We start from the raw sequence: 23,378 nt of genomic DNA, 5'->3' as shown, positions 1-23,378 counted from the left end.
CACCTGCTGACGAAGTGGTGCTTTGTTTCAATTCATTTGTCGTGTACTTTATTGAAGTAGTTAACTGAAGCTTGTTTAAAACTTCCTTGATAATATTCTGTTTGAAGTGTCAACAAAACTTTAGCAGTTAGTAAAAAAAGACTAAAGATTCGATAATAGTGCCAACTTTTATTAAAACCTTAAAATTCGAGGTCAAAAGCATGAATGAAGGGCTACTTTGCTCCATTCCCGCAGTAATTTAGCATCGAGATTGTACATGTGTTCCTCAACAGCCAAAGTGCCCTTTCAATTAATGAATCATGCTTAACTTACTGCTTAAACATTAAGAAGTGTTTTGGTGGGTGTGGCAGCTGCACTACTACGGTGGCCCAGTTCCTCCTTCCCAATTTTAAAGATAGTACAAATAAAGTCCTGCTCATGTCGGTGTCTACACGCCACCACGCTCATCCTTCTGCTGGTTGGTATTACCCTATCTGTGATCCCCGTCTCATCTCATATTTCTCTTGTTAAACCCAGTCCACTTACCATGCAACTCTCTGTCAAGTAGAGAGGTACGTACTTGAACTACTGAACAATATTAAAAAATGGATGAAGGCGACAACATTCAATCAATTTATATTTGAGTAACAAAGAATTAAATGGTAGGTACCGATATAACGAGTATTTTATGCGTTCTAGCGCTTTAAAGTGTTTTATTTCATCCCCGTAACAGCTATAAGCAACGAGGCAAAGCAGCCGAGAATGCTCTCAATGTTTATTACTACCTGACCTACGAGGGGGCTGTTGATTTGGATGACGTCACCGATCCAGTTGAACGCGCCTCTATCGAGGGGATGATAAAAAACTTTGGACAAACACCCTGTCAACTTCTTAAGGTAAGTCCTCTATGACACTCCGTGTTTGCTCACTCCGTGCTAATGAATGGACCCCAACTTAATTTCTTGTCGGCGGTCGGTCGTTTGTCAATGAGGAAGTATCCTTAAACCACCCTTATCAGTGGAATAAAAACCAGCTTATTTGTTCATGATAAAGATTTCTTCAAAATTGTGTGCCACTTACTCTGCGTGATATAAGTTACGAATGCTCGGAAATATAAATGATACGAATGTAGGGCTCAGCAGGAAATGCCAGATATCAACTGCCTAATACAAAAACTAGCAACGCATTTCACCTCTCAGCTCGTAAATATCAAATAGCAAATGCGTTTTACTGAAAATTTTTAGGTTTACATCTGGCAATTTCTAGAGTCAAACATTTTTATCCACTGAGCACACTTTTTATGCATTGCCATCTTAGGTCAATGGGTTACAAGTGAAAGTAGGTCAGGTTTAAAGAATGGAGCGTAACGTAGATGGATAAAAACTTTTCTGGTGTAATGTCGTATATTACAGGTGATGATCATATTCAATATTCCCTCATATCACTTAACTGATGCTCATCACTCCTGCATTCAATGCCAAAATAAAATGCTTTAATTTTCACAGTCAGTTCGAAATCGACAGAAATTTGTTCGTTGACTTTATGCATCGATGTTGAAATCGCATTTCACAAAGTGAACACACCAGAAGAGGTAGTCAAAATGTAGTAGGTGTTGGAATGACCTGGCCCCAAGTGACGAAGAATTCCAATGGCCAAGTAGTGTTGGCCCCACATCTATGCCTTCATCTGACATATGTTTGTGGCCTTGTAGGGTTAAACTAGCTATTTTTCGCGTGACTAGCACGTTTTGGTAAGCTCTCTGAGTTTCGTGGCGGACGATGCTGGAAGAAAGCTAGTCTGGCTTGAAAGGTCAAATCCCCACAGTGTACGTTCTATATTGGTTTAGACCTAGTGGACTGTAGTCCGCTCATCCTGGTCTTCTGAAGACCAGGCCGGATCCATAGTTTGTGTGTCCGGGAAATGCCAATAACAAACTAAATGGATGGGCATAATTTGAATGGCCGGGAAGGTTTATTCAGCTCCAAAACCGCTAATTCAATGTGCCAAATCAATTGAGAGACTGAATGAATACTATTTCCGATGCGAATCGGGATTTGAAAATCCTAAAACTCATCAGAAAAGCATTTTTTGTTTTAATTTTCCCCTTTGTAATCAAGCATACCACCTTCCACCCCTCATTTGAGCTCGATATCATAGTGCTAAAACATTACGCCGGCTAAATTGTCAAAAAAACACCTTATTTAAATGGTAGTCGTCCCTACTGAAATTGTGCAGTATTTCGAGCATAGCTGTTTCTGCTTCGGATCGCTGATCTTTACCTTGGCGAACCATGGGTTCACTCAACTCTTCCTTGACTACCTGATATTTGCTCAATTCCGAATCACAGACCTAAGCTCATTCATCCGCTCAGGCTTGTACACATTACTGTTCCATTTCCAGCCCAAGGAAGCTCCACGGGCTACACAAGGCCACCTCCCAGGCATCCATATGCCTGTACTCTTTTGCCAATCTGTGCCCTCGCTTAAACTATACGCGTATCAATAAGTTCAAGCGTAATATCCTATTTCGTTATGATGAATATATGGTCGTTGATTGTTTGGGGGCGAATAACAGAAATGGAGGAATAATTATTTGCGTAACTGGGGAATCTCATGTGTATGGATCTCCATTGTGGTCGACGAAATCACTAGCTGTGGAAACTTTCCACTAACATATCCAACCATGGGATGTTTTGTGGATGCTATCAAGTAATGTGTGTGCTGTGAATGCAATCTACTCATGAAATTTGCCTTCAAACATCCATCGTGTTTTATGTCTAAGAAGAGCTGTTAACATGAATCGTTTTATAATGTGTTCATAGAGTCATATCGCAACAATTTTTTTTTCAGATTTTTGCCAAAATTAGTTATAGAGATAATGAGGATTTCGATTTGATATCAAAAATGAATAAGTATTTAAAACACCCTAATTTAGTACAAATCTATATACGTCTTCGTGTGGTAACCGACTGTACTTTCAGCATTTGGAGCACTTTTGCACCTCAATAGGAGTACTGTTTGTGAACGTCACTGACGCCTTTTGAACAAAGCTTGACATTTGACACGAACCGCTATTCTTGTCCTGAAATTCTCTTCTCGTTTTTTTTCTCCTTTTTATCCCTTCCCTTAGCTTCACTGAAATACTAGGGCTTGGAAAATGTATTAGTCACCTTAAGTATGTCTGCATCATGGCAGCTGGCTGGTTTTTATCAAATCAGGAGTTTGCTTCTGGCTAAATTGTCAGCCATTTACTGTCCACTGTCAGGTGATTTACTTGTTTTGCTTTCTTTCGTCTACGTTCGTCATGAATTCCACGCTTTCGGCAGAGTGCATTTTCATTGCTAACGATATTTTAGACGGGTGTATCTTGGCCGCCGTAATGGCTAATTTTTTTGCTAAACATCTTCAGGTAGATACACGTGCCAATATTTCAATGAGTTTACACTTGAACGTTTGCCTATTATCAATTTTGTACTCTTCGTTTAACTTCCTTTAAAAGGAAATAGACTTCATTTCAGTAGTTGCGATCTTGACTACAACGCGCATTTGTTTGTCATCTACACTAGCCAACCTGAACATTATGCCAGCACTTTGATTTGCTCGTTTCCAACAAAGTCACGTTGAGAAGATGCCATGAATATATTCACACTATTTTGGCACTGGCATTATCGTGTACTCATCCAGTCTCAATTGGAAATCTACCGGTCTTGCCCCAACTGGTAAAGTTCCCACCATCTTTCGCCTTGGTCGCCTTTCATTTACGCTATGGCAATATTCGGGTCATTTGACCACATTTTGCCCAACTTCTCTCTTCGCACACGTTAGCCTGTTTCGTCCTGCGTAATGTATTTGCACACCGCCAGGGAATTTCCGAAAGATGTGGAAAAAAGATAAAGGGCGCACCAGATGAATTATGTTTGTGCAACCTCCGGGATGGTGAAGGTCACTCCTATCTGAGCGCACTTCAGCAGATTCCTAATGTGGTTGCTTCAAACATTCGTCGACGCATATCTGTATACACAGTTTTGCTTAAAGCAAAACTGTTGCAACTGGCAATCATTTTTTTTCATGTTGACTCCAGTATTCATAAAATAACGTTGGGAGCCCGCTGCATTGTAAATGTCAATAGTTCTAACATATGGAGGAACTGTAATAAAACCTAAGCATAGTTAAATCAAGGAATTGACGCTAAATTGGTTATTGCTGATTTCATCACCTGGCAGGATACGGTTTTAAAGCAGTAAAGTACGAATTGAAAACCATACTCATTCTCATCATCCTTGAAATTTAGTAAGGAATATCACAGGTTCCTCAGTATCCACTTCCATTTGTATTTTTTTGCTTTATTTCCAATATTTTTTCAGCCTTTTGATTGGCATGCACCTCCCACTCTCGCGAACTGGCAGTTCCTCTGTCATCCCAGTGCTCTTCTGATGAGACAAATCAGCTGCTAGGCCGGATCTGTTCATGGCAGGAATCGTGCCGCGACCAACCATCTAGATGATGATTGACGGACAACTAGTGTTGTCAACATCACTGTGCCAGACATAGCCCTATGTGGTCGATGAGACGTCTGAAGAGGTTTTTTTAGATAAGTTTCAAAACTGTAGGAATTGTCTCAGCGAACATCCCACACGGATTTTTTGCTTTGACTGCCATAGTTTCTGTGTTTTGACGCATTTCAGTCGGTTAAAAAAGCACCGCAAATTAATTTCTTTTTCCTATCAAATAGACCCAAGAGGTTAATCAAAGGAATTTAGTCAATCAAATTCGCCACCTTGAAGACGGGTTTTTTGGTCATCACAAATGTAATCTCGATATTCTCCCATTTTTTAAAAATAAGGAACTTCGAAAGCCACCTTCTTGGCTCAACGTTAAGGATTTAAGATATGACCCCAAAATTTGCGTAAACGCTACCTGTAAAGTATTGTTTTCTACTATTTTGGTAGCGGCTCTTTAATTTTTTATATCTTAAGTGTATGTGTTTACTCTTTTGTTTGAGAGGTAGCCATGTGAATTAGGATGATATGCGATCTTCCTGTCGCATCACATGGATAAATCTTCCATGTCTTCATGAGGTCGCGTAAATAAATGGGTTCTAGTACATGTGCACAGAAAAAGAAATCGGTGTTGAAAATAATTAATAAGAGTAATTGATTTAGCAGGGCTTCGGTTAAGAGTCATCATGTTCATTGTATGTTGGCACTTTCTTCCTGTGCGGTATTTATGGGTAGTACTCGAGGGAGTGCAAATGTAAAGCGAATATATCGCTCAGGCGCATCTGCCCACTTGGCGCTTCAGTTGCATTTGGTTTGCGAACTTCAATAATCTACTAGGGCAAATATCTTGATATTCGTGTACTCTGGTAACACACTGTTGCAGAGGTGAACCAAGGACCCCACCTCCCAGTAAGAAAGTGAACTAGTTTTAGCCAAAATTCGAGCTCGCAGACAATGGTCTCAGAAAAACTATTTTCTCAAAGCTTCACACAATCGTAACCACACATTCTGATGCTGCATTCACCTGCTCAGCGTATATAGTTTGCAGTTGCCAAAACGGCTAGAGGGTTCTCACAGTTTTTGGATTTGATCACTCCAACCCGGGATCCGCACACAACCGACCTCGTTCACATGCGTGCACGTGTGCGTGCTCGCGATAATGAAGACGGGGTCGAATGTCTCCAGCACCCTAGATCTTGTCGCTTTCCGTTTTTGCACGCCGCATCACCACGCCTTATAGAGCTTCATGTGCTGTTCTAAACAAGAAGAATTTGTTGAAATTTACCATGAATGGCTCAATAAAACGCTCGATTAAGCCTCACGTACGAGAGGTGTGTGGTATTTGACAAGGAATGCCTTCCTTAATAGAAACCGCTTCAGTTACCGTCCAATCTCATCTTTGAAATGGTCCAGAATTTTCTTCCTTAGAACTCGTTTAGATTTACAGTGGACATTCTTACCACGATGAGCTAGAAATTTAAAATATGACAATTTCTTGGTGCTATTATTTGCAATGATGATACTGATTTATTAACACCTAAAATAATTACTATTTCAGTGTTTAAATTCGTGAGGAAGTGGTCGGTCGTTGAAGAAATTGAGCTTCAGTAGGTGAAGCAAAGTTTTCTTCCAACTAGTCGACATTTCAACTAACACCACTAATGTCATTGATTACGCAGGCAATTTGTTTCTCAAAGTTCGGATAAATTACATACGTAATATCTCTTACTTTGAGGCACAGTTGATAATAATGGTGAGGAGAAACTCACTATATGTTCCAAAAAGGTCTGTAAAGTATTATCGAGAATTCAAAAGAACGATGATAGGTGTGCTTTTCTGAATGAAATCAAAATAAATATCGCCGAATAACCCTGAATTTCACTTTCCTCTAGACCATTATTCCCAAATTTATTTGTTATTAAAAAGCAGCATTTGCGGCGGTTATCCAGCCACATGAAGGCTGAGGTGTTTCTACGCATGATATCAAAATGTTGGGTCAAAAGTTAGCATTATTTCACGCGAGAATCCCCTTCACTTCTCTTGCTTATTTCATGTGCGTTCCGTGGACAATTTTCATTTGTAACCTATCAGCCTTTGATATGAAACTGCATTTTTAGAAAATCATAGCAACATCACAATGCTCAAAAGTATAGCGTTACTTCTGTTTTGTCAGGTTACGCGAAAATATTTTTGATTAAGTGGTTTCAAATATACCTGTTTCCTATGGTTTTGTTTTCTTCGCAAGTACAGCAAAAATTTACTAAAAATTACATTAAAATTCTTGCAATGATAACGACATTTCTTCATAGCTAGGTTTGTGTTCAAAATTAATCCATGCATTCGTTAGTAAATGCTGTGTTTTATTTCCATAATTCGCGTAGGTCGTGGTACCGCTTGAAGAGTGTTTAGGCAATACTGGCAATTCAATTTTTCTACTCTCTGCCCAAAGGTCCCACACATGGCGCGCATTAGCTACCCAGAATGGGTATACAAGATGCTTGTGCAACGCCAATTGCCTATTCTCAATGCCGCAATAATCTACATGAAGACGAATATGGAGTTTAGCTCACGAGGGACCTCGCCGGAGCGTGACGCTGACACCCGATCCCAGCAGAAGCTCTCCGTGCGTCTGGCCCGTCAGCGCACGCGATCCACCCTGATCAGTGATGAGCAGCCACCGATTGAATTGAATCAGGCTAGTTTTTGCTCTCCTTCAGCCCTTCCAATCTAATTTTTCATATTTTGATTCCTTATTTCTTTTAGAATTCTTTATCTACTGCTGACTAGTTCACTTTGTGCTCTAGAGGGGTGTCACTAAATCATCACTTCCCTTTGCTTGAAAATAGAAAACTGTTCAAAAAGGATCTTTTATTGTTTACCAAATCTGGTATTTCTTGGAAAATCTTAAATCAACTAAAATTTGTCTTTAGTGTGGTCATTAGGTATGTAACACCCAGGCTGGCTTTATAGTACAAAGTCAACTTCTCATTTTTGAATGCTAGCTTTCCACTCATTCATTTAGCAATTGGCGTTTGATGACAATAAGGATGCTAAATTCAGAAACGTAATATTGTTATATTTAAATTCAAATGGATCTAATACCGCGTACTCTGAGTACCCGTTCCTAATATTTGGTGTGAGAACATTACACCCTCCTCTATCACTGAAGCCGATGAGCGATAGTTTACAAAGTTGAATTATTCCATTCTCTCTTGTTCCCTCCAGCTTGATAACAAGGTAAGACCACAATTATATCCGTTTACTTCATGTCTTTTTACTCACGAAAGCGGTGGCGATACAAAGCCTTCCTGCCACGTCTGCACACACTTCCACCTAATTTTTATTCTTGATTGCCCGGCACCTTTATACGGATTGCGGTTTTCTTTATTTAATTTGCTTTTCACCCCTAAATGCACAAATTCATGGTTGGCAAACGTTTTTATTTTCCAATTTATAAACACCGTCCTCCTCAAACGCTCGCGTGGGTGACTGGCCCTCGTTCATCAACACCCCTTACAGTAGGCCAGGATGGATGAATCACGTAGAATGAGGCTTAAAAATACATGCGCAAGATTTGCAATGAGTTAATCCGTGTGACTATGTGCAAAGTGGTTAACAAGTTGTTTCCGACGAAGGAATTCTGAAGGGATAATTTTGACTCGCTAAATGCAGCCTCAATTTCAGTAGCCAGAAATGATTACTTATACTTTTGCATTGTTAGTGTTCATACGATGTTTTGTCATTGTATTGGTATAGTTGCTGAATACTGCTGCTGCTATAATTTTGGAACACAACGAGACAAAGTATGAATTGGGGAGTTTTAGAATACAAATTTAATCGTCCATCGAATTTGGTTATACGCAAGCAATAGCTAGAGTGAACGCAGAATCACCACAGTAAAGCAAAAACTAAATTTTGGTTGCATCCAAGTTAGGTGCCATAAAATGAGCCAATATGTTCAACGGAAATTTATGCCTAGATGCACGCACCTTGAGTGATAAAGCAACTTGATCATCAACGCTTTATCGGAATGCTCTCATCATCTAGTAGAAGGCGGTTTATATTTGTGTATGCTTCACCAGACAGCTGCTAATATCAAGTGTGAGAAATCTGTCTTTCGATTCCACCAAGGATTCAGCTTTGAGTGTGTGGCGGTAACTTCATCCAGGCCATTAAAGGTGGGGAGTTTTCTTGCCGTGGGGAGAATCGTGTGAAGTTTCGGGGAGCCTTAAATTTCACCTCATTAGAGAGGTCTCCGATATGAATACACACGTTATAAGACCGACTCGTTCCCTGGCTGTTTCGGTACTCCAGCATGAATTAAGCCTTTTTAACTAAATAAATGAAAGGAACACTGCTCTGACAAATATCCTGTACTGAGGTCTAATGCGTGCCTCCTGCTGGGTGGACAAAAGAATGTCTTCTGAATATTGCTTTTATGATGTTGTATACTGCTGTGTGCACATTTCGTTCCCCATTTGACTTGTCTTTCAGAAGTGTTCTTATGAACCTTTATAGCCACGGTGGTAGCAACAATCGAAAATTAAATTATCGTCAATAGCCAAAATGTCTATTAAGAACGGATTTACTCCGCTCTTACTTTACTCATTAAAATCGTCCATCAAAGGCAATAAGCTTTTGATATTATTAAAAATAGAGTGCACTGACCGTCTTAAAGTTTGGGGTTGGTTCAACGACATGCTTCGAGAATTAAGGCGAAAGTACCTTAAAATATAAAATTTTTCAAAAAAGCAAATGTTAGACTGGATTTAAGATTGGCTTAACAGAAGGAACATTTTGCTACAAAAGGCTGTTTTGGTGTTTAATAGCCATAACAAAACTAAATGTGAATTTCCAGTATTAGCTATACAATTAGTTCAAAAGCCTGATAAATTGTCGTCCTGACTCTGGGTCTGGAGCATTACGAAAGTTAAGCAATTGCAGCATTACTTACAATTGTCTTATATTGTGAACCATTCTGTGAACAGACAATAAAGTGTTGGCGCTTAGGTTCCTACTAGTTATCTAGCGCTGTGATAGGTCACATATTTTTGAGCTCTCTTTGGTTGAGAAGACTACTATAGGTGTGCATCCCATGGAGCTAATACGAACGAATTCCTTTCTCCCTGACAGCACACAATCGAGATCTACTTCTCCTACCACCCAGCACCAAAACACCTAGGATATGTGCACTCACCGGTGTTCAGCGCCGTAAAACCGCATCAAGTGGTAGAGCTGCCGGACCTGCGCATTGCCACTCCAGTGGAGGCCGCGGACGTCCTCAGCCAGAAGCGCGCCTCCTTACACGACGAACTCCTCCTGAATAACTCGACGCGCTCCCGCTTCGTCTCTGGTCTTAAGTCAATAATTCCCTCGCCTTCAGTCGCTGGCACCATCGGTGCTTCGGGTATGCTGTCGCCTTTCATTGATATCAAATGAATTTTAAATCATTAAAAGTTCCATTAGTTAGACATTTTTTTAACTTCAATATATATTTTTCAGGATGAAGCTGTTCTCTCTTTCCACACCTTATTATTTCATTCCTTCTGCAAACAAATGCTGGCTTTTTGAGCGTAAATGATTTTTTTCTTCGCTATTTCGGCTACTTTTCTGCTTTCCACAAAGCGTTTTACGAATTTCTGCCGAATGGTTAAGCATTTAATCAAGCAAAATGTCCTTTCTGATTTCAAGAAAATTATTTCCTCCTTACATATGGTTTTGGTACTTCTCATTGGTATTATTTTAGTAAATTCTGTGAGATTGCTTGAAAAACTCCCTCTTTAACTGGACTTGCCTGGCCCAAACACTTTTCTACCTCGAGCATTATTTCGGGTTGAGCAATGCCAATTTCAAAAGCATTTTTATAGAAAAGAATTCAAAGTATAGTTATACAATGGGAACAAAGTGTCAATGAAGCTTATTAAAGTTGGATTAGACCACCCTATCTTTGCGGAAAAAACGTCTTGATTGTCGGAATCCAAGTATATTGTTTTGGAATATTTTTATCGCACTTTATCTATGCTGGTGCATTATTATATCCCCTGGGACTTGGATATGATTCCTTAATGAAACCTAAAGGATACAGTTCCATATACAACTGCTTTAACGCAATTTAAAAACCTAATCAAATTTGGTGGCGATAAATAATGAAAAGGGTATGGCGGGACATATGAATGACAACAGATTCTTCCATACTTCAAGTAACTTTTTTGTAGACATTGAGAAGCAGTTAAAAGCTTATGAGTGTTTGATAATTTTTACATCTGAACGTCCTGATTTGCAGTGGGGAACATTAGCGTCAATTTGACATCGACGACTAGTAGCCACCTTACGCACCAAGTAGTGACTGTTGACTCGGCGGGATGGGTTCGAAAACACCTCCTTACCCCGCTGGTGCAAAATGAACCTGGCGCCCTCTCGGAGAGCGAACTGCTCCAACAGATACAAGGCCTTAAGAAAAGTCCTTTCCGAACTGAGGGAGAGGAGACCATCATCGTGTCCCAAAGGAAAGGTGTCACCACCGACCCGGAGCCCATAAGCCCAGCCCACATTGATCAGGAGTGTCTGCAACTTTCACCCATCAGGTACCGCATTATTGGCAAAATTTAGAACCGTTCACCAAAGCAATCTACATGATCAAGTTTCGGATTCGGATAAGACTTTAGTGGAATTAGGCTTGATTAACATCTTAATTAGTTATTTTGGTGAATAATCTTGGCGATTTAACGACTCAACACACTATCAACTTCTATCAAGAGCCTGCATTTATAATGTGTTTAATCCGATCGCAACGCAAAATAGCTGTGCAGTTTTGGTCTGCTCATTAAATCGAAAAGGTTCTTTTTGATAGTAGAATTAGATCAATCGTCTGTGGAAAGTTACAACTCCAAGCGTAAAATCCATTGTTTCCTACTTCTTTGATGTTTCTGCAAAATAAAGCAATCCACCAATTTTCGCTTGGTCAAAGTACGTATTTCGAATCTTACTCAAAATAAATGGTTTATGTTGTCTTTATCTGGGTGTTATTTTATACCTGTCCCCGAAAGGTCGTCTCCTGATTTGTTTCAGCTGTTTGTTTGCTATTTAGACCGTATAAGTTTAAGCAGCTCTGGTTCATTCATTCAAGTCGCTTTTTTAATAAGTAGCTTGGTGACTCTGAGTGGTTGTTAAAACGTATTCACTAATACCTTTTCCAGTTTATATCGAATATTGAAATCGTTAATGTTTTATAAAGCATGCGCCAACGGTTTTTGGGGCCGCTGCTATACCCACCTCGTGAATGTACATCAAGAGCGCCTAAATCAAGAACAAAGTACCCTTCTACTCACCTTTACGCCATGTCTACCAACGGCTGTCACCTCTATGCCGCGGGACGCTGGGACAACCGCATCGCTGTCTACAGCATTCAAACGTGCCGTCTAGACACGCTTGTAACGACGCCTCACACAGACGTCATCACCACTCTTGCTGTGGACCCGGGCTGCTACCGGAAGTCGGCTCAACAGGGCTCAGCTGCGCAGTATCTCATTACCGGTAGTCGCGACGGGACAGTGTGTGTTTGGAATTTCACTGCTTTCTCGGGAAAAATGATAAAACAGGTGCGCGCCGACCGGTCATTTATCGAAGACTTTGAAGCAACCAAAAAATTGGAAACTGAAGGTGCAAAGAATGTGTCTTTTACCCAATCTGTCAGTCCCGGTAGCAGCAGTGGAAGTGGTGGTGGTGCTGTCAAAAGAAATAACTCTCATGGCTACCCTGCTGATATGCAAGAGGAGGTAGAGGCATGTATTCAACCAGGAATGCCTTTCGACGACAGCATGTTGAACTTTGGTTGTGGATGCAAAGTGACCGATGTAGGTGCAACGTCTGGCCGAAGGACTTCGATAACAAGCAGCAATTTTGTATCCACTTCTCCAACAGAAGTAGCTAAGGTAATAAGACTTTTTCCTGCTGACGAAAGTGGACTTCCGATCAGCAACGTGGCTCTCTACCTGTCTCTGGACATTGCATTGTGTGCTTCTTTCGGTTCCAACGTTATTCGAATGCACGCGGTGAAGCGGGGCGTGTGGTCCCGGCAAGTAACTCTTCCTGAGTTAGTCACCATCAACCACCTCTTGATTCATCCTGTTTCGATCTCCTTCCTGGTGCAATGGACTGCCAAAAGCTCTCGAGATCGACAGCTGCGTCTGACTCGATTCAACGTAAACGGAAGATGCGTTGCGGAGGCGTCAGTGTTTCAGGAGGGTTACATTTCACCTCCACCACCGCCGGCGAATACTCAAGTGACGCGAATGCTGACAGCGGTACTCTCACCCTCAGCGAATACGAGGTGTGTGGTGAACTACGTACTCCTCATGGCGACTTCTTCGGGCCACCTGATCATGCAGGAGGTGGAGTCGCTAACCCAGTTACGGATATTCTCGATTGGAGCACCAATTGTGCACATGAACATGGCCTTGACGGTTCATGGTGGGGGTGTCAATATACTCCTTCTTTTGGCCAATGGAGCCTTCGTTGTTGCCTACCCTGGTTTGACTGCTCCACTCACCACTCTCACTGCTGCCGCACAGGCGCCGGTAGCGACAAATGAAAGTCTGTGATCTAGAGGCTAGGCCATCGAATTCTCCGTTTATTGGTCTTTCTTATGAAACTTGGAATCTGACCGAATCCCTTGTTTTTTAGTGAAGAATTTTATAATATATGAATTTACTTGTTTGTGACAAGGCTATAAAATTGCTATTTGGGAAACTTAAATGCGGTTAGTCTAATCTTTACTTTTGCATTGTTAGTTGGTGTAAATCTCTTCATAGTCAACCTATTAAGAATCAACGACTGTCAGTTGTTTAATGATTGGCAAGCCTTGCTAGCACTACAGACCTTTGCCCAAAATTAGTCATTGTTGTTGGTGGTGACCACAAAATTCACGATCTTTTATATCTTGAAAATTAGGTCAAGATGCAAGGTGCCTTGCTTTAGCATGGAGCTGTTCGTCTTCTTAGCCGTCAGGTAGAATCTAGTAAAAGCAGTTGCATTACCCGAGTTTTCATCTGGCTGCGTTCACGATATTGTGTCAAGAGATTTGAGGTGAGTTGGAGTTTCAAGAACTCTGGGGAAAAATAAGCGCGCAAAATTATTTTGGATATGCAGTATCACCTGGAAATTGGGTAGGCAGTTTTCCAAAAATTCCGATTTCTACTAGCATGGTATTTTGAGGGATGAAGTCATTTTGGAGCATAATAGTTTTTACAAGATTCACAAACGCGGGTTAATTTTATGAAAGTGAATGTCATTGCAATGAAGAGTTGCAAAATTATGTAAAATAACTTCAGCTTTGGTACAGAGCATGGGAAGGGGCACCGCGCACAACTAAGATCGAGGATGGCATCTGTTTGCATTGCAGGTCACCACTCAGTGTTGGCGCACCTGCGTCAAATTATGTTGCTCAAGCAAGTTAGTTTTTCAAAAAACTTTGCAATCTTATATTGGTGTTTACAAAAGCATTGGGGACTTGCATGATCACTCTCCTAAAATACTCTTCGATTTAGGAGTATCGAGTTTCTCCTGTCTAGTGATTCCCTTTGATTCGTTTGACTTATTAAATATTTCCACACTATGCTCAGTCTATCGGGCGTAACCCCTTGATAGAAGTATGTTTCAAAATGCACCATAAAGTACCTCTAGTGGGCAGACTCAATGTAGAAGCGCGTACCAAAATGAACGAAATCATGAACCGATGAATTCTTTACAGCGAGCCTAAAAGAATGCAAGACTCGAGTGTATATTTATCAATAACCATTTATTTGGGGGATCCTTTTGCAAAATTACTTAGCTATTCTAAGAAACAAATAAGTGTCTGCCTTCCTGTTAACATTTGAATCAATTATATCCCATGTTTCGGCTGTTGCCTTTAGCTGTTTTACAATTAAACAAGACGAGACGCTGTCTAAAGTAAGTGACTGCACTTTATCATGTACTCGTTACTTTTACTTCCTCACGAAAGAAAATAGTTCTCGGGCTCTGTCACTTCTTTTACCCTCGATGACAGCAAAAGTTTCTGTCATGAAATGTCAGTATACACATAATAAAGGAATTGCTTTAACAGCGAAAAACAGATTCCGTTGGAACGAAAACTTGAAAGAACACACGTAAATACTGTTTGTAGTATCTATAACTTTCAAATATCCAACCCCACAAAACTTTCCACAATTTTAGTTTTACTGTGGTTCGAATTCTGTTATGCAGTGCTGCAACTACAAATAGTGCAATTATTTACTGTGCTAAAAAAATTTCCCGCACCATTTTATCACTACATTATGCTTCATTAATTAATAACCACGGGGTCCAAAGTATCCTCATCGTACACAAATATATGCGGCAATACAGATCCCCATTTTATAAAGTACGTAGAAATTTTAGAGGCTTCGTACATAAATTTGTAGACCTCAAATAATTGACCGAGAAGTAAAAACTATGCAGTTTAACACAAATAATCCCATAAAACCCAGAGATTCCATGGGGTTGCGATGTGTTTCAATGGTTTCAAATATACTCCTGTGGTTTGACTCCCGGTAAACTGGTTTTTTAAGTTTCTTGTTAATCAAGTTATTGACGGAAAAGTCACCTCTGGGCGAATCCTTTGTTTTCACAATATGGTAAATTGGTTGCTCCTATTGCTGGATATTATTGTAATACTCATGCTGGTTAAAAGTGTCTTTGGGAGAACAATCGTGGAATCGACTCGAACCTGGTGATTCACGAGTGGTCAACATTTCCCAAATCAGAGAAGGGCTCTGTGTCCGAGTCTCCCTAAACTTGTGTCTATCCCCATTTGCGCTAAGTAATAAATATGGCCAAATCCAATCAGAGGGGTATAAAGGCAAGGGAAAGGGAGGTAGATGAGGACCGTGCTACATTATATTCGGGAATCTATTTTACCATAACCTTGCTAGTCTATTAACTTGCTCTTGAACACTTCCCGACTTTGTGTACACAGATTTATGCGGCTTTACATTGCCAAAATGAGTTTATCACTGTCTGAAAATGATGTTTATCTTACACTCAGTATATGCGCATTATATTGCGAGTTTTAAAATAGTCATATGGTTAACAGGGGCTAGCAAATAGAGTGTGAATATATTGCTGGTTCGATCCCCCGTTTCACGCTATTCGTGAACTTAAAACCACATTTTAGTCCTCAAAACCAGAAAAGATAACATTGTTTTGATTGCGTTAAAAGCATTTAAGTGCACCAGAATTTAATGCCATATTTGAGGCAATGTATCAGATCACACCTGAGGCTGGGGTACTCACCTTCCCGCCTGCGTGTGTGGGCTCCCGTTACAGCGTCATCCGAGCCTTCGGCTTTTCCCGCTCCTTCCCTGTCCCCGCTGCCACAATTGGTAAGTCACCCAAACGAGGAAATGATTTATGTCATTGAGTTTTCCGTTCTAATTTTTCGTTTCGGTAAGGAAAATTCAGATACTTCTGACTCAGATATTCGTAAGATGTAACCGTTAACTCGATACAGGACTTTTGCATTCTCCGGGATGAATCTTCATGAGTAAATTTTTTTGTTGTTAAGAAATTGTGCAATTGGTTTAAAGAATTAGAAATAAAGATTAAAAACTACAGGTGAAATGGTAAATGTTAATGCACATTTAAAGGCATATTTCAAACAATTGCAATTATCATTATGGAATGAATGTTGAATTACTACATGTATACAACACAAAATTTAACCATTGGCATATGATAAAAAAAACTCGGATAAGCTCAAGATGGCGACCTTGCGAGTTTTTACCAAAGTAAAAGCACAGCTCCATTAGCTCCTTAATTTTTCAACTAGATGATGAAAGATCAATGCAACTTTCAACGGATACCATAATCCTGAAACATTTTATTCCGACAGATAGATTTGCGTAGTTTTTTTGGAATCCGAATTAAGGATTCTCAGACAGCTTTTTAAAATATCTTATTCTCTCGAATAATCACCACTGCAATTTATAATCCTTTCCCGACAAGACGCAAGCTCGCAGATCCCATTTCTGCTATAAACTCTGCCTCGAAAAGCCAGTAAAAAAGACCTTTACGAAGCCACCTTTCTTCCAATCATCTTACTTTTATTTTCCAAATGTCTACTCTTCCATGTATGCATCGTGTGATGCCAAGAAAAGTGGATAATAATCACCTGCAAAAATATTGCCAAAGGAATACGGTGGGGGAGCGATGTGGGGTCGCATCTCCCTTTTAGTCTAGCTTACAAAACTTCTCACAAGTCATTTATGTAGTGGTGTGAGGCATAAAATTTATGGCTAAGAATGGAACCCCTTTATCACCGATAGACCCATTCTGGCTATTTTTTAAGGCTTTCTTAGACCCCCTCGAGCTGCATCGAATTGTAGCGAATAAGTTGGCCTCAGCCCTAAGTTTTCCTCAGCCTTCAGAAAATGAAAACGAGCCTAGGAAACAAGTGAGTGTAGAATGTGCGACATACAAGGCAAGCATAGTCTTGTCGGGGACTAAATGTAAGGTGGTTTAGTGGTGTGAGGTGGATAGTGAGTGGGCGATTTGGGGATAACCAATGATATAATCAAAAAATGCTCGGTGTGAAAGCAGTGTAGAACAGATTGGTAGTCCTTGAGGCATGTCATCATCTATTAACACATGGTTAGTGGGACCACTCTGCTTCGTAGTTTGCACAGCTTCCCCTTTTTGGTTGATTTAAGTGCAATCGAGTCTTCTGACCATCTCTCATTTTACCTTCAGCAAATTTGCTGAAATGTCAATCTCGATTTATCGCAAACAATAGCGACATGCAGGAGGTCTTCCTGAACGCGATCCTTCCGTTTGATGTGATTTATTACGAGAATTAAAGGGTTTAAACCATTCCCGGGCAGAGGTTCTGCATCCCAACCTCCTTCAAATGCTATGCAACGAATTTGTCTAGAAGCTTGTACCGCTTTAAAACCGCGTTAAACTCGGTTACATGCTCCAAATACACCCACCAGGCTCAGCCGACATTTCGTGGTATGAGGATAAGAGAAAAGTGATGCCGTACCGATAATCATTGCAGCTGGCATTGCCGAAAATCCACAAACTTCTTTATTGCCTGGTGAATGTCTACACCAGTTTAATTGACGCGAAGGAACCTTCTGGCTTTTGAAGGCCTATTAGCGAAATGGAAGCACACTTGGGAAACAAATTCCAAACAGATTCTTTTTGAGGATGAATGAAAACAGTTTAGTCTGTTTACAGCGGCCCTTATATCACAATTTCTTGCCAGTAGGCCCAAAGTCTAACAAGGGCCAGGGAATAAGTTGTTCAGAAGTAGATAAATCAAAAAGTCATTTTTTACCCACAACTTACCGCAGGTTAACAAGCATTGTTTAATTCATCCACTAATCATGTCGAAGACAAACCTTCGTTTTGCAACATAAGAGGGAACACTAGTATCGGGCAATTATAAGCAGGTCTTTGGTGAAGGCGAAAAAAGCAAATTGATGCAAGCGTATCGAGAGGTCATCGCTATTTCGTAAGCATAAAAGTGGCCACCTCTCACGCACCTGTATACTGGTAAGGTTGGAACCGTAATTCAACTTAACATCGGATAAGATGTAATTGATGGAGAAGATAGCAGAACGAATAAGCTGTTGAAAGCATTTGTACAATAACTAATCTTCAGATCGTTCGGTTTACTGGCATACACTTTCCTTAAATCTAAAGAATCAATGGTATTAACAATACCACTTTCTCCCTGAGTGCTCAATGCCTCTTCCAGAACGTAGCAAAGAAAAAAGGGACATCAACCACTTTTACAAAAAATACTGCAACTTTTCAGAACAAATATTGCGATTGCCATGGTCACGTTACTTAAATCGCTTACAATATGCGGAAAAAAAACATTCACGTAAGGAAGGTTGAATTATTTCTGAATGCTTTACAGAATATCTGTGAATAATCACTAAAACACACTTTTATGAGGCACTATTTAACTATGGTAGCTTTAACAACAATTTTTCGAATGATACTGTTTTATTTTGATGTAATGTTAACAAAATTTGAAAGTATTCCTGTGTAAAGCGGAATATTTTCATGCATTCCCGATGATCATGGCATAAACTTTCAAGTTTAGGCACGTTGGGTTCACTATGGGAAGCGTGCCTTCATAAGGTGGATGCAATTTCACCCTGCAACTGGATCCTCGATGGCTCAATTTACCACAAAAATGTGTCCACACCACTTATTGAAATGGTTTACAACAAACCAAAACCCATCAAACTTGTTGAAATAGTTGTTACAAGTGAAAGATTTGAGCCAATTTATTTGCGTTTTTAAACAATCCTAAGATATAAATCTGGAGTCAGTGTCATCAGGTTAGGTGGATGAAAACGGCAACCCTAAGTAGAACACCAGCCTGTAATGTCTTCGAAATCATTCCTCATATAAAAATCCCCGATTGCCGCCATACAAATCCAAAGCGGTTGAAATTCACGAAATAAAGAAAAAACAAGAGGTTAAAAGCGAGACATTTAACCTGCCCGTGCACGTTGAAGCGAACGGCTTTGCATGATTGGCCAAGTACCCCTGTAGGATAAATATGATTGGTCGTAAGGAGAGCCAGGTACAACTGCCGCGTCCGCACACCCACCTTCAATTCATGAGTTGACAGTCATACGCACCCACAGACATATGCATCGTACTTTCCTATTCTAAAATGGAGTATACTTGATACACAGAAAAGCGAGCCTTTAAAGATGCATAAACTAGCACTGTTGTTATCACTTCTATTGATTCTGGCACATACAGAAGGGGTAGCCTTCCTCTCCAAGTGGCTGCTCAGCCCCATGGGTCGTCGGCAGAACCCCGGCTCGCTCTGGCAGTGCCCCGCCCTCCCACCGGACATGAATTACTGCTCGTACTCCGCCTCCTCCCCCGAGTCCATCCAGGAGGCCAACGTGTGGATAGCCCTCCTCAGCTCACGCTGCCATCCCCATGCTATGAAGTTTGTCTGCACCGTATACAATCCCGTCTGCCTCCACTCCCACCAAGTCATGCCCATCCTGCCCTGCCGTGAGTTCTGCATTGAGGTACGCTCGGCCTGCGTGTCGAGGATGTATCTCTTTGGATTTAAATGGCCTCAACAAGTGGACTGCGATCGTTTCCCTAGTGAGGAGGCCAGCATGTGCATAAGCTCCAAAAGGGAATCTGGTGAGTGAGCTAATGACACCACGACCTGTGCCCTTTTGACATTTGCAATTGCATTTGAACAAGTGCAAAATACCAGAAGTCACTGCAAAATGCTAAAGGCGACTTCTGAAATTCAGTTTAGCAATACAAATGGTGTTACACTAAAAAGTTACAAACTTCATAACATAATATTTGCTTCAATTGAACTTAAAACTCACTGTTTCCAGTTTAATTAACCAATGTGGGCGTCGCCAAAATTGGCTAGAATGAGTACCCGATCAACAGAACTGTGATCTTGATGCAATTTATACAATCATTCCCATCTAATACTTAAAGAGGGGAATTGAAAATTAAGTGTAATTGAGTTCTTTGTTGTCATCCTCATTAATGGAAATTTTTGGCATACAAATAGGATTAAATGCATTCTGTTGTTTGTAGAATACGAGGATCGAGGTAAATTACAACTATTTCTGGAGGCTACATGTATAAGGAGAATCATTTGCATAAGGTCGACTTCAAGTGGAAGTCTCACCAGCTGACTATAATTGGGAGAGTTGGGGATGATCCACTGACGATTCAGTATTGCGAATTCTCGTTTATCATGACCTCTTGGGGCCTTTTCATTAGGACGCTCCAAAATTATGAATACCCCGTTCTCTCTTGCTTGGACTCATGCAGAAGTAAGGGAGGTTCAGAAAGTCTTGCAATAAGCTGACCAAACTGATTTGAAAAAAGAAATTACTAAACGGCGGGAACGGCCATCTTGAGCAACTAAAAACAAATAATATTCAGCTTAAAGTGAGGCTTTTTAATTTACACTTAATCCAGTGATCCATACAAGATTTTCCAGCTCTCAAGACAGCGGGTAAATTGAGTGATGAACCTAAGATGTGGCAGGATCTGTTATTACCTCCGATTTCGAGTATCTCAGTATTGCGGTACATTCAATGCCACTTTTTATGGCCGATAAAGTGTGTAGATAGGTGATTATATTTGTGGCAATATATCACTCTCAGAAGAAATTAAAATTGGTTAGTTCCATTATCAGTAGAAATCTGAAGAAGAAAACTTGACATGTATAGACATGTATTGCCTTATAAAAGCGCTTGTTTACTCCACAAAGCTGTCAATTCCAAACATTTTAGAAGGCGAACGTGACTGTCAGCACAAATGTTCCGACCAAAGATGCGCGAAAGCAGCATTCGACATAACATTGCACTACAGTATACATGCTTAACTGGAGTGTAAATAGGTGGATATGAAAAAGACATTTTCGGTTATTTTTAATAATTACTACACTGTCTTGTTCCCGTTAAAAGGGACAAGTGAGCAACTGGTCAAAGGGAAGGGCTTAGGCTATGCTTTGGTTTGGTAATGCTGATAAATCTTTCAAGGATTCATCGTATGTACCTTAATGCACTAGACTAATGCTGACATCCAAATTGGTGAAGAATGCACTAAAGGGAGCAAAAGCCATGCATGCGAAGCTAGATCATTAATGTTTTAGCAATGCGCAATGCTATTAAAGCTAGAATTGAGTACAAATCTATCCACAAGGCGAAGAAAACTTTTTTAGAAGGAGGAATTGTTGTCCAAACATAAAAGGTACCAAGGACGGAACTGTATGTACACACACACACACCCACATACAAGTGTGGATCATCTCCAAGTCCATCAGAAACATCTGCTGCACAAAGCGTGAGGCAAAATACGCACAGTCAAATGTGACTGCGTTGGATCGTCTTTCTCACTTTCTGGCAGCATTTACATCCCAGGGGGTTCTATCCGACGTTTTACAACACAAAATAGCGAGACTGTGTTGACGAATAAACACTAAACAAGAATTTCGGTTAAATGTTAGGTCCAAGATTAACAGAGTTTATGCGATTCTTGTACTTCCAAATGAAATAATGGTATCCAAATGTACAATGTTTGCGTGAAAAAGTGGTGTTTTAGTACTTCAGAAATCACCCAAAATTCCCTCTTCATTAGTTTTTATCGCCATAAATTCATAAAAATTCAAAAACTCACCTTTAGGAACCAATGCATTAAAGCACATGAACATCAGCCCCAAAGTTAACTGCACTGGAAGACAAAACGTGAAATTGGAGAGTCGTGGAAACTAAGTACGTGAGGAGAGCTGTTGGCCGGGAGTAGGTCTTAAAGAAAGTGTGAATGTATGGTGTCGTGCATCATCCCTTGAAACGATAATTTAAACAATAAAAAAATTGACGCAATCGATTTTGAACAACATCATTCTCCCAAGGGTGACAATTGTTAGCATTATTGCACACTGATAAGGAACTCAGTGATGTATCTGCAAGTATCATTAGAGTGGTTTCGCACACTTCGCAATGAATCAACCAACGCATCAGATTTACGTGCATTTGTCCCCTTAGGAAATGTTTTCCAGTTTCAAAGGAAAGCCACAACTGGAAGGATAATTGATAAATTTAGCACACTTAAATAAACAATGGAAGAATGTCCCGGATTTAATGAACATTCAAATCTCGCCACCTGGCTCCATGACAGGTCTGTAACCCTTCAAATCTATTTGAATGAGACATCAAAGCTGGTCATTGAATCGTCTTCTCTTTGCACTTTCTATTCGACGGAAATCAAGTTCAATGGAATATTTACGTCCATCACCCGAACAAACAGGGTCACACACTCAAATACTTTGTCAATGCTTTGGCAGGCTGAAAGCAAATGCCAGCAAACAATATTACAACAGTTGAAGAAAATTACCGACAATGCTACTATTAACTAACCTTCCGTGCGATTTTGCTAGTCCTGTCTCGTCTTTCAGTCACTTTACCCGTTTAGGAATTCTAGGGCATTAGCATGCATTCATTTGCCCTTTCTAGTAGGTATTTGCTTCAAGCTACACCTTTTGCCTGAATGTGATGTCGATTTTTGTAAAGAATTCAGCATTTTCGAAGACTCACAAAGCAAAATTTACCAACTATAGGTTAATACAAACAATGGCATTCGAAAATACTGGGTGCTATGCTGAGTCCTAAAGGGATCTCATGTCACTCATTGGTTGAAGTGAATCAATGACTCATCGAAAAATGATTTATCTTTTGAGTATTCTATGTTTTCTGTAAAGATATTTTAATGATCAAAAGCTGCACCTTAGAACATTTAGGGATAGTGATGTCATTTTATGGAAAGGCTTTGAAGAGTGCCGCCACAAGTGAACAGCTGCGCGAGTACTAACAAGGGCCGTTTATGATACATTTGAACAACGAAATTGAAGTAAAACTGAATAAAAGTAAAGTAACACAAGTAGGCATTCATATTAGTAGTTTGCCGGATCGTATGAACTAAGTTGGTAAAAGGAAGTGTGGAATAGACATGCACCACTTAGGAGCATGCGCCTGATTATACTTACTACCTTCATCATTCCAGTCGAGATGACTCCAATAATTCGATTAAATCTTAACGCAAAGAAGTCGAGGCTAAAATGTGGTTTTGTACGAAAATTCCACTTATAGGCTACCAGAATAAAGTACGGTGTTGATGGTCAAATTAATTTCAATTTGTAACAATCTGTCGCATTTTCCGTTTTAGTGACCTGCAGCCCATGCACCCAGGAGACTAGCAGAGATAATATTGTCAGGAAGTACTGCCAGGCAGACGTTGGTAGGTTCGACTGCCTCTAGAAAGTTTTTGGAACCGCAAAAATCTTAGTAGAAGAAGGCACATGATT

The 23,378-nt window shown here is 40.3% G+C and overlaps 3 protein-coding genes across 3 annotated transcripts in view; all 3 read left to right on the top strand. All coding sequences in view use genetic code 11, as the record gives it.

Annotated features, from left to right (window-relative positions):
- EGR_03012 (Neurobeachin-like protein 2) overlaps positions 1 to 11,086 on the top strand; it is a gene marked incomplete at both ends in the record, with an annotated part of 49,043 nt that extends 37,957 nt beyond the window's left edge. Inside the window, 4 exons of the mRNA XM_024492261.1 lie at positions 713 to 875; positions 6,927 to 7,176; positions 9,645 to 9,884; positions 10,761 to 11,086. Coding sequence (XP_024353456.1) covers positions 713 to 875; positions 6,927 to 7,176; positions 9,645 to 9,884; positions 10,761 to 11,086 — 979 coding nt within the window. The remainder of the gene's footprint in view (positions 1 to 712; positions 876 to 6,926; positions 7,177 to 9,644; positions 9,885 to 10,760) is intronic.
- A 728-nt stretch (positions 11,087 to 11,814) lies between these two features.
- EGR_03011 (hypothetical protein) lies at positions 11,815 to 13,077 on the top strand (the record flags this gene model as incomplete). Its single annotated transcript, XM_024492260.1, has 1 exon — positions 11,815 to 13,077. One exon carries the CDS (start codon positions 11,815 to 11,817, stop codon positions 13,075 to 13,077), a length of 1,263 nt encoding a protein of 420 aa, XP_024353455.1.
- Positions 13,078 to 15,752: 2,675 nt separating this feature from the next.
- On the top strand, positions 15,753 to 19,692 carry EGR_03010 (Secreted frizzled-related protein; the record flags this gene model as incomplete). The annotated part of the gene is made up of 2 exons (XM_024492259.1): positions 15,753 to 15,876; positions 19,283 to 19,692. The coding sequence occupies 2 exons, from the start codon at positions 15,753 to 15,755 to the stop codon at positions 19,690 to 19,692; spliced, it is 534 nt and encodes a 177-aa protein (XP_024353454.1).
- Between the last annotated feature and the right edge of the window lie 3,686 nt (positions 19,693 to 23,378).

Source organism: Echinococcus granulosus (assembly GCF_000524195.1).
Source record: "Echinococcus granulosus chromosome Unknown EG_S00014, whole genome shotgun sequence".
Taxonomy (NCBI): domain Eukaryota; kingdom Metazoa; phylum Platyhelminthes; class Cestoda; order Cyclophyllidea; family Taeniidae; genus Echinococcus; species Echinococcus granulosus.
The sequence above is the reverse complement of the archived record's forward strand: the minus strand, read 5'-3'. Positions and strand labels throughout refer to the sequence as shown.